Consider the following 10,969-nt stretch of genomic DNA (forward strand, 5'->3'; position numbering starts at 1 on the left):
TTGCCTTTTTTGAGCTTTTTATTATAAATATCAGATGATATCCTCCTGACTACCAGGAAGGTAGTCAGGAGGATATAGGTGCCCTGACACTTGCACGACTTTGATCCACGCACTTGCACGCACATCATCGTGACAATCCCACCCACTGTGTTCCCAGCTAGACGCCACTCTTTGTTCCACTGGCCACCATGCATTGTATGCTGGGTGCTGCGTATACAAAATAATTATTTCGTAGCGGATTAATCATTTTCTCTTTAAGCTGGCTGTTGAAAACACCTCTAATCGCTTCCAGAATCACAGCAGACTGTTCCAGCTGGAGTGTCTCTTGCATGCGCACGCGCTGAACGAGGTGGAGAAAGCATGAGTCATCTAAAAAGGTAATTATTTGGCATGTTTATATTGTCATGGTTTGGTAAAACAGTTGCATGTTCTTTCCTTCTTGTGTGCAGTTGTAAAAGTATGTTTATGATAGATTTAACGTCTCGTTATAATCGTTCAGACGAGCTGTGCTCTGATGTGATGCGCTGACGCAATCACTCACACCGTTCACTTCTTTACTCGACGAACTGCGCGTGCCGTCTCACGTACTATCAAGCATCGTACATCCTCACGTCGTGTTGGTGAGTAGATCATGCAACGTTCACAGCCATTGCACATTTGTTGCATGACTTTGATGTGTGAGAAATTTTTTTGAACATTTGCACGCGGCATCACACATCTCACGTTCAGTCTACACCCATTAATGATGGGTTTACTCAACAGTACGACACACTGCATACGAGGTCTGTTAAAGTAACGGTCCTTTTTATTTTTTTTAAAAACTATATGGATTTCATTCATATGTTTTTACGTCAGACAAGCTTGAACCCTCGTGCGCATGCGTGAGTTTTTCCACGCCTGTCGGTGACGTCATTCGCCTGTGAGCGCGCCTTGGGAAGGAGTGGTCCCGCCCCCTCGTCGGATTTTCATTGTCTGGAAATGGCGGAATGAAAAGGACTTTTTTTCCATCAGAATTTTTTCAGAAGCTGTTAGAGACTGGCACCTGGAAACCATTTGAAAAATTTATCTGGCTTTCGGTGAAAATTTTATGGGCTTCACAGAGAATAAGGTCTGTTAGTACAGCTTTAAGGACCCCTTTAAGGACGCTCGGTGCGCCACGCTCCTTTCACTGATACTTACTGGACTGGTAAGCATTGAAAGCCGAGATAGACATGTCCAAACGTGTCCTCTGACACGCCGAAACGGAGGTGTTCCTTTGTCTCGCTTCCAAAGTGAATCGGTCGTGACGTGCAAAGCCTCCGCGCGCCTTTCCATGACAAAATCTCTTGTTAAAAGTGAAATCTGCCGGAAAATGGCTGATGTCCAGCTCTTGTGATAACCAGAGAAAGAGCACATGACGGTCTCGTATCCACAGAGCCATCCGTTTAGAAATGGTCCGGTGGCTTGTGCCGCGTTGTTGCAGCTCGGAGCGCGGCGCACCGAACGTCCTTAAAGGGGTCCTTAAAGCTGTACTAACAGACCTTATTCTCTGTGAAGCCCATAAAATTTTCACCGAAAGCCAGATAAATTTTTCGAATGGTTTCCAGGTGCCAGTCTCTAACAGCTTCTGAAAAAATTCTGATGGAAAAAAAGTCCTTTTCATTCCGCCATTTCCAGACAATGAAAATCCGATGAGGGGGCGGGACCACTCCTTCCCAAGGTGTGCTCACAGGCGAATGATGTCACCGACAGGCGTGGAAAAACTCACGCATGCGCACGAGGGTTCAAGCTTGTCTGACGTAAAAACATATGAATGAAATCCATATAGTTTTTGAAAAAAATAAAAAGGACTGTTACTTTATTGACAGACCTCGTACAGGTGCGTGAATCAAAGTTGTGCAAGTGTCAGGGGGCCTTAAGGCTTGCTGTGTCATTAATTATAGTGATGGACCATTAAAAAATATCTGTACTCCACTATTTTTCTGTTGAGTGAAATTTATTTAGCCAATTAGCATTGTTAGCACCCATTAGGAGGTACTGAGAGCTTGGTGGTTATCTTCACAATTACCCTACAATCGCTGAGGCAATATGTCTGTCAAAAACTTTAATGCCCACACCGAAGCCGCCCATTATGAAAACCACTGCCCAGTCCACCAAAAAAAGTGTTAATAAAATGGTTAGCCTGTTAGCTTTAGCTTGTTCGGTAACTCCGGGATGGGTAGCTTCCTTTTTCTCTCCCAAATCATCCTATGTTTCTAGACCCCCGAAGGTTACAACATGCGTATGTTTACCCCTGTAGGGATCCATTTCATTTTATCAGACACTTTTATTTTTGCCTGTTTGGTGGTGACGAGAAGCAGTTTGCTGTTGTTGATTTTTAGCTTTCCCCGTTCAATAACATCATATCGCCAGTTAGCCTGTGACAGTGTTTTTGTCCTGAGAGAAAAGATTCACCCCTAAAACCTCTGAAAATTAGAGCCTTGGTTGAAAAATGTCCTTGAATTCATTCATTCATGTTCAGCTGCTTATCCAGGTCTGAGATGCAGCAGAGCAAGCAGCTCATCCCTTAGTGTTCTTGAATGTTGAGGACAAACTGGCACTGGTTCTCTGAGGGAATTGATGGATGTTTGTCAAAGAGTAAAAAGGTTTGCGCTCAGCCCAATTGGAAGTTGTCAGTTGTGCTTAAAATAGGAAGAAATGTGATTGCATTTAGTTTGCCGTCATTTTGTTTAAAATGACTGAACATCTCAAGTGATTCCACCATCTGTTGATGTCAACAGCATGTTTAATTTGTTGCATTTTAAAAGAAAAATTTTTGAAAAATGTCAGTTCCCACCTGTGACCTTTCTGGTGTACCCAGTCCAGGGTGTACCCCGCCTCACGCTCTATGACTGCTGGGATACAATCCGGCCACCCGTGACCCTTAACTGGAGTAAGCGGTTGAAGATCAGTGAATGATTTTTTTTTTTTTTTTTTTCTTAATAGGAAGCTTGTTTTGATTCTTTGCTCTTCTTCCTGTTCTGCAGAGAGCTGGGCAGAGAACTACAGGGATCCAGGAATACACAGATTTGGGTGGAGAGACGTAAACACCATCACATTTGATTATCACTTTCACATCACAATAGCAGCTAAAAACAAACCGATCTCTCAGGGTATCAAACGGTAAAAGCAGATGAGATGGAAATCAGACCGTTGCGCTCATAATTGCAGGAAGATGGAGATGAGCGGAAAGAGGAAAAGACACGGATGTAGAGGGCCAAGATGGAGGGGTGGAAGGGATCAGCGGAGGAAAAGGTCGCTGAGTGATACAAGTAGTTGTGTCTGTGGGTTAGTGGCTTGGCGCCAATGTTGGTGCTCTGCTGGAGAAAGATCAGACTGAAGAGTGAGATGTTCCACCTGGAATGCTGAATGCACTCAGAGGAAAAGCTCTTCAGCATTTTTGACTGTAGGATATTTGATGAACTATTCCAAACTGTCATTCGGTCTACCACATCATTTGGCATAAAGTTTACTTTTGTTTATTGGCTTTTTGGTTTAGAATTATTAGCAGTGGCGGCTCCAGAGGATTTTTTTTTTCCTTTATGGCACAAGAACATTTTGTGATTATTTTGTAGTGGGGAAATATCATTTCTGGTAAATATTAGGCATACACCGAGCTGCTACTTTGGATTGGTATTGACCTTTGATCTGATATTGGCAAAAATTGCTGGATTGCATATTGAAAAAAAAAAAAAAAAAATATATATATATATATATATATATATATATATATATATATATATATATATATATATATATATATATATATATATATATAGCTTAGGGGAGCAGATTGTTTCACAGTTTGAGTTGATGCTTTGGTAACCAGCTAGGTTAGCAAAGTACACCCGACTGATGTATTTAAATGACTTGTTGTAAGACGGAAGACTGTCCATTTGGTATCAGCTGATACTGAAGCTTCCAGTATCGGTATCGTATCCAACATGAAAAACTGGTTTCCTTAATAAACATGCATTTTAATGTAAATTTCGACTGTCTATTACATTACAGTACAGTAATTTGTGTGACCTTGTGGGCCATGAAGATGTTGCAGGTGAGCCATGAGGATTAAAAATAATGAAAATTTTGTTTTTTAAGAACTTTGATTTTCTATTTTGTAGTAAAGTTTAAAAATACCTAAAAAATATTTGATTATTTTGAAAATGTAATAAAAACAAAGCCAAGGGATTTACATTGTGTAATTATTTATCCAGCCTACTATATATATATATATATATATATATATATATATATATATATATATATATATATATATATATATACACACACACACACACTTTGTAAAATAACGTACAGGCAGAACAACAGAAAAAGGCAACAACAAAACACATTTAGAATGGTGGCTGGTCTCCTTTCGTTCATTGGTCTTGCAGCATTATCTTTTTGTAGCTGTACGCCTGCAGGTTTAAGATTTGTCTGTCAAACCTAAAGTTCATCAGAGTGACAGAGATCTTCAGGTTTGGGGCTGTAAGTCAGAACATGTACAGGCATGAAAAAAGCTGCATGAAAATGGAAATCGTCCCCTATTTGGATTCAGCAGAGTTCTCATTGAGACACAACAGCTTTCAATTAGCGTGACAATTGTCTGCTTCATGAAATTTGTCATGTCCAGGCTTGACTCACAGGCTGCAGTACAAACACACCTAATGAACTTTGATTCTTCAGTTTAAAAATGTCTGTGGGAAATTGCAACACAAATCCTGCAGTGTGTCATGGAGGTTAATTTTGGGAATTTTAATGCAACATTTGTTCTTGGATCCTATTTTTCTATGCAAAGGGAGGAACATTTGCAAAGATGTTGTTTCCTGTTTTCTTCCTGCAGTTCAGTCTGATACATACAGTAGAGATGCAACTGCAAACTAACACAAAATTAAATCTGTTCCTTCATTCCACAGACTGCTGCAATTTTTTCTTTTTTTATCTTTTGTGTTTGTTTTGCAGATGAACAAAACCAACAAAAAAAAATCTTACTGCTCCAACATTTGCATTTTAACTTATCATTAAAATGTTAAAATGCACTGGATTGTGTGTTGAGAACGGCCGGTGCGTGCGCTCAGCTAAGAGTAGGAGGGCAGAAGGAGAGGAGGGGGTCCTGGGAGGGATTATAAAAGGTGGTGAGCTTTCACATGCGCCAACAGACTTCTGAGTGATCTTGGCTACTTTGGATCGAGCGGCACAAAGCTGTAATCTGAAGACAATAGAGATGGCGCTTGCAACTGAAAGTACTTATGAGTACTATGACTACGAGGAGACGGAAAACTCCACCATGTGTGACTATTCTGAGTGGGAGCCTTCATACTCTGTCATCCCACTGCTCTACATGCTGATCTTCATCCTTGGCCTCTCCGGGAACGGGGTCGTCATCTTCACCGTGTGGAGAGCCCAAGGCAAGTGGCGTGCTACTGAAGTCTACATAGGAAACCTGGCTCTTGCCGACCTCACCTTCGTGGTCACACTGCCTCTGTGGGCCGTGTACACGGCCATGGGCTACCACTGGCCGTTTGGAGTGGCTCTGTGTAAGATCAGCAGCTATGTGGTCCTGCTTAACATGTATGCCAGCGTCTTCTGCCTCACCTGCATGAGCTTTGATCGCTACCTGGCCATCGTCCACTCACTGACCAGCAACCAGCTGCGTACGCGCAATCACATGCGAGCCTCCTTGATGGCTGTCTGGCTGACGTCTGGTCTCCTGGCCGCACCGACTCTCATCTTCCGTACCACCAAATACGATGCAAACAGCAACCGTACTTCTTGCGCCATGGACTTCAGCCTGGTGGTGACAAATAAGGACCAGGAGGCCCTGTGGGTTGCCTTCCTCAGCATCTCCTCAACGGCTTTGGGTTTTCTTCTCCCTTTCCTGGCCATGATGGTGTGTTACTGCTTCATTGGCTGCACAGTGACCCGCCACTTCAACACTCTGCGTAAGGAGGACCAGCGTAAACGCAGGCTGCTGAAGATCATCACCACGCTGGTTGTGGTGTTTGCCGCCTGCTGGATGCCCTTCCACGTGCTGAAGAGTGCCGACGCCCTCTCGTACCTGGACTTGGCACCTGCTACCTGTGCCTTCCTCCGCTTTCTGCTGCTGGCTCACCCCTACACCACCTGCCTGGCCTATGTCAACAGCTGCCTCAACCCTTTTCTTTATGCTTACTTTGACTTGCGCTTTCGATCCCAGTGCCTGTGCCTGCTCAACCTGAAGAAGTCCCTTCATGCCAGCCCGGCCAGCTCCCTGTCCTCACAGAAGACAGAGGCCCAGTCTCTGGCCACAAAAGTGTGATGAACCGATCAATACCCAGAGGCGTGCTAGGGAAGGGGTGAACAAAGCAGGTACAAAATGACAGGTTCAGCACGTCACCTCTGCTTTTCTGTGGACTACTAACGGAGTGAAGGCACGGCCACTTCTCTGTGCTCCTGTGAAGAAGACACTCAGGCTTGTGGGTTTTTGGTTCTGACTCCAACTTCACAATCGGCAAGCATGGAGCAAAACTGAACTTCTTAGTACAAGGGACCAAGCAGCAGGAACGGTATAACCTAGACTTTTAATGGATTGTGTGCAAAAAAAAAATGTAGGTTTTGAAGGACTGCGTGAGCCTGAGCTCTGATCCACGAAAGCTTGTCTAGCAAGGTGCAGACCCAAACCCTGCTGTTCTTGTTTTCGTCATCTAGTAGAAGCTCCGGCTCATTCTAACGGCACCACAGCCGGCGGTCTGCGTGTGTGAAGGGTGTGCCAGGCGGCGAGAGGGGTTGGTGTCTAAGTGCATTGTAAGGGGAGACGGGGATGGCGGGAGGTGGGGTGGGGGTGGGCAGTCCCAGACAGACGGACAGATGGCAGCTGACAAATGTTTTCAGGCTGGTGGAGGGCCAAATTAAAAGGTGACTGCATTGACAGTTTGCCTGCATGAGTTTGAAGAAGTTGGCGTTGGTACACTGAGCAACACAAAGGATTTTTTTTTTGTGAATATATAATTTGTGTTGATGATTTGTAATAAAAATGGAGCTATGAAGGAAAAAAAAAATCTCTCTCTGGTCTTTGGTTTATTTGGTCTTGCTGGAATGTATTTTCTCCTTCTGGGTGAATGTGCTTTTTCCTGTTATGACATTGTTGAGGGGAGTTGCTCTCTCATTGTGTTTCACCAAATCAAAGCATGTGTCTGCAGGAAATACGTTCGACTTCTGTTTCCCTCTCCACCTCTTAGAATTCGCTCACACAATTGGCGAGTACAGAAGTTTCTAAAATTGGATGGAAAAACCACCGGGAATTAGTGTTAATTAACACATCTAATTTCATTGTTGCATCAAAAATATCTTTCTGTTTCCTCACCCTCATCATGAAGTTCAACACTTTGTGTGCTTAACTGTGGTTTTGTTGCAGTGGATCCCCACAACAGGTTCCTGGTCTTAAAATTTGAATACGATGATTAACCAGTTTTGACTGTAATGAGCTTTTTTACAGGATATAATCATCAGCAGCAGGGGAGCAGAAGCAGTGAACTAATCCCGAGTTACTGATTTCTAGTGGGAGTCGATTATTCACGCCGGTCTGTGATGGATAAAGGCTGAGCCTAAATCGGTTCCTATTACAGTACACTACAGTGTGGCTTTGGGGTAAATGTGAGTGAGGTTGAACATCTGTAGATGGATCGTGGACAGGTGACATCCAGAAATGCTTTGCCCTCCAAATATTAAGAAATCTGACAGCTGCAGCCACATTCATGCCGCGCTTCCTTCATCACTGTCTTAGAGCCTTAATCTCCTCTGAGCAAAGACTGAAATGTAAAAAAAAAAAGTTCAATGGCTCTCCTGATGAAACTGTGATTGTGCAACATACTGCAAAAACACAAAATCTTATCAAGTATATTTGTCTAATTTTAGGTCAAAATACCCAATCGACACTTGATATAAGACACCATTTCAGATGTAAGGACTTGTTTCTAGATGCATTTTAAAGCTACCGTGTGTAGGATTTGCTGCCATCTAGCGGGGAGGTTGCAGACACTGGTGACAGTTTTCTTTCACTTCTTGTTTTTGCTTCTTTGATGGAGAGGCATGCCCCTTGTCTTATCCTGTGATGAGCATTTGGATGATCCTCCATTTCACAAAAAATGAGGGTTCTCAAACGTTAACCTGCACTAGCATCCAGTAATCAGTGAACAGTGGAACAACCACTAATGCATCTTTTATTTATTTGTTCAATCTTTGCAACCATGCTGCAAAATGTGAAAGAGGAAGTAAGCATGTCCCTTTTGGGCTACTGTACCAACATGTTGGTGCAATATCGTAGCCTCTGTGAGGGGCTAAAACTCATGAAAATGCATTTTTGTTCTTGAGGGTAATTATAGTCATGAAAAGATCGTTATGAAAACTTTATTCCATTTCTGCTAAAAAAAACAAAACAAAAAAAACACTCCCAAATCCTCCACACTAGCTTTAAATAGCTTATGTGAAAGAGTCTTGGAAACATCTTGTTTTGAGTCATAGATGCAAAAGGCTTTGAGTCCCCAGAACATTTTTAAGATGGTATTGTTTGTTGTGGCAATGACTCGGTGGTGAGGAAGACGGTCTCTTGCTCAATTCCTGAACGGGACAGTGTACCCAGAGATGGCTGAACAGGCCCAGTCTGGATCCGCACTCTTTATAAATCTACATCCAGGGTCAATCCAGAGATGCCCGTGCGTGGGTTTGCTTAACGTGAGAATGCTGTTGTGTGCCGACAAACACACAGTCCCTGACACATCCTTAGCCTGGTCCGACGGCTGGGAAATGAGGACCTGCTGCAGCCTTCATGTGCCTTCACTGCTGTTGGGTTACAAGTCATCACCTGATCTGTCGGTGAGGACTTTGTGTTTCACCAGAGCCGTTTCATGTTCAGGGTTCCTGTTGGGCCTTCATGGCTACCGTAGCAGCCATGGGGCACACAAAGGACACAACATAATTAACCCCAACAGGCAATCCCCCACTGGGTCCTTTACCCAGGTATCACAATGTGGACGAGGGGTCAGACTTTGGTGCAAGATTAATTACAAGGCTTTATTTGAAGAATTCTTAACTACATTTTCAATTGTCTAAGCTTTAATTATTTATATATTTAACATGAAAACAAGGTGTGTTCAAATGTATATCAAGTAAAAAATAAAAATCTGCCAGTACAACAAGCGAAAGCTGCCTTAAGGGTTTCTTTTTTTAAATATTTAAAAACTGACATTGATCATTATTCTACTTGTACTGTACCTATTAGGAATTATAATATGGTATGAGATTTTGCCAGCTTCTGATTGGCCCATTTGCCACTTTCTGAGCTGTACCACATGCCGAGTTGAGCGTTGGTGGAACCGAGTAGACCGCGCATGCGAAATGAGTACACCTCGCGTGCAGAGTAGCGCTAGCTAATCGAGCGACGCCTTCTATCGATAACGACCAATCAGATACCACGATACAATGCCTACTTTGGCTGTCAGTTTGTTGACAAGATGGCAGAAGACAGGTTTGCATCTGTTAGCGATGCTGACTTAAAATGAATTTTACACGAAAAAGATGCAAAGAACACCCACAGAAATACAAAGTCATCAGCCAACCTGTTTCGCAAGTACTTCACTGTAAAGGGATATGCGCCCAACTTTGAAACTTGTGACAGATGGATGCTTGACGGAGTACTCGGTTGATTTTACGCAGAAGCTAGACAGGCGAATGGCGAACTTTATAAGAAAACAAGCCTGATGACTCTTCGTCACGGACTTAACAGGCATCTCCAGTCGATCGATGGGATGTCAGTTGGTGCAGTATGACAGTAATAATAAAGGGTTGAAACTTGAGATTGATTTTTCAGTTTTAGTATGTTTGACAAACTCCCAATTTTCTTGTTTACCATATAATAAAGCAGTTATAGACTTCTGATTTTGGTGTACCCGTGATTATGCGGACCTGGTCAGGATGGGGTTCACCTCAGCCAAGGCCTCCAGGTCCGTAGATCTTAAGTCCTTACATCTTACTGAAACTTTACCTAAATGATGGTGTCCTGTATTGTGTATATTTTTGACTAGAAATTAACCAAATATACCTGATTTGGTAAAATGGACAAAAAATGACTTAAAACACTAACAAAGCAGTGCAACACAACAGTTACACTTCTTTATCGCATAAATGTTTTATTGGTGAAACAGCAGACAGTACATTTTAAAATTCAATACAGGACCACTTATTTTTTACAAGACTTGTCAGTTGTCACTTTATCCTCCACCTGGCTGCATCAGATTCAAAGAACCACCGCTGTGTAATTTAATCTGGATTAATTATTTTCACGGGTTTTCAAGTTTAATGTGTGTAACACAATCGTGTTACAAAGATTTTTACGGTGTTAATGTTGCACATGTTGAGACTGGAAACAAATTAACACTTTTTTTAATCGACACAGCTGTGTGTTAGTCTGAGAGCACAGCACAGGAATTATGTGAATGTGGGAATTTTTTGGGAGGTTTCTTTTTCCCTCAAGTGAGAAAATTAAATATCTCTACACTGAACTCAACCTCAGCATGTAGAGTCACCTGCATAGTAATGCTGTATTCTCCCTAATAAATAAATAATGCCAACAATCACTGTGGTAATATTCAAATAATAATAAAATTCACATTTTGTTGTGGTGTTCACTGTAATAATGGCAGATCAGATTTAAGGCGAAAGTTTGTAGATGTAAGCATGACTGTGCTTAAAACAAGCAAATTTATAATAAAGTGAATTTTACTGATAAAGCGTCGAAATAAGTCGGGCTGTCCAACTAAACATAGTAAATCCATCCATTTTCAGTACTCGTTTACTCCAGCAAAGTGTCATGGGGGCGCTGGAGTCTATCCCAGCAGTCACAGGGCGTGAGGCGGGGTACACCCTGGACAGGACGCCAGTCTATCACCGAGCCACATATTTATGTGTGCAAATAACG

General features: G+C 42.5%; 1 protein-coding gene across 1 annotated transcript; it reads left to right on the forward strand.

Annotated features, from left to right (window-relative positions):
- The first annotated feature begins 5,165 nt into the window (after positions 1-5,165).
- On the forward strand, positions 5,166-6,471 carry aplnrb (apelin receptor b). Its single transcript, XM_034192580.1, has one exon. It carries the CDS (start codon positions 5,243-5,245, stop codon positions 6,314-6,316), a length of 1,074 nt encoding a protein of 357 aa, XP_034048471.1. The 5' UTR covers positions 5,166-5,242; the 3' UTR covers positions 6,317-6,471.
- Positions 6,472-10,969: the final 4,498 nt, after the last annotated feature.

The sequence above is a fragment of the Thalassophryne amazonica genome, chromosome 17 (genome assembly GCF_902500255.1).
Source record: "Thalassophryne amazonica chromosome 17, fThaAma1.1, whole genome shotgun sequence".
Classification (NCBI taxonomy): Eukaryota; Metazoa; Chordata; class Actinopteri; order Batrachoidiformes; family Batrachoididae; genus Thalassophryne; species Thalassophryne amazonica.

Coding starts and splice junctions, on each gene's coding strand:
- aplnrb (XM_034192580.1), top strand. CDS start 5,243: ATGGCGCTTGCAACTGAAAGTACTTATGAGTACTATGACTACGAGGAG.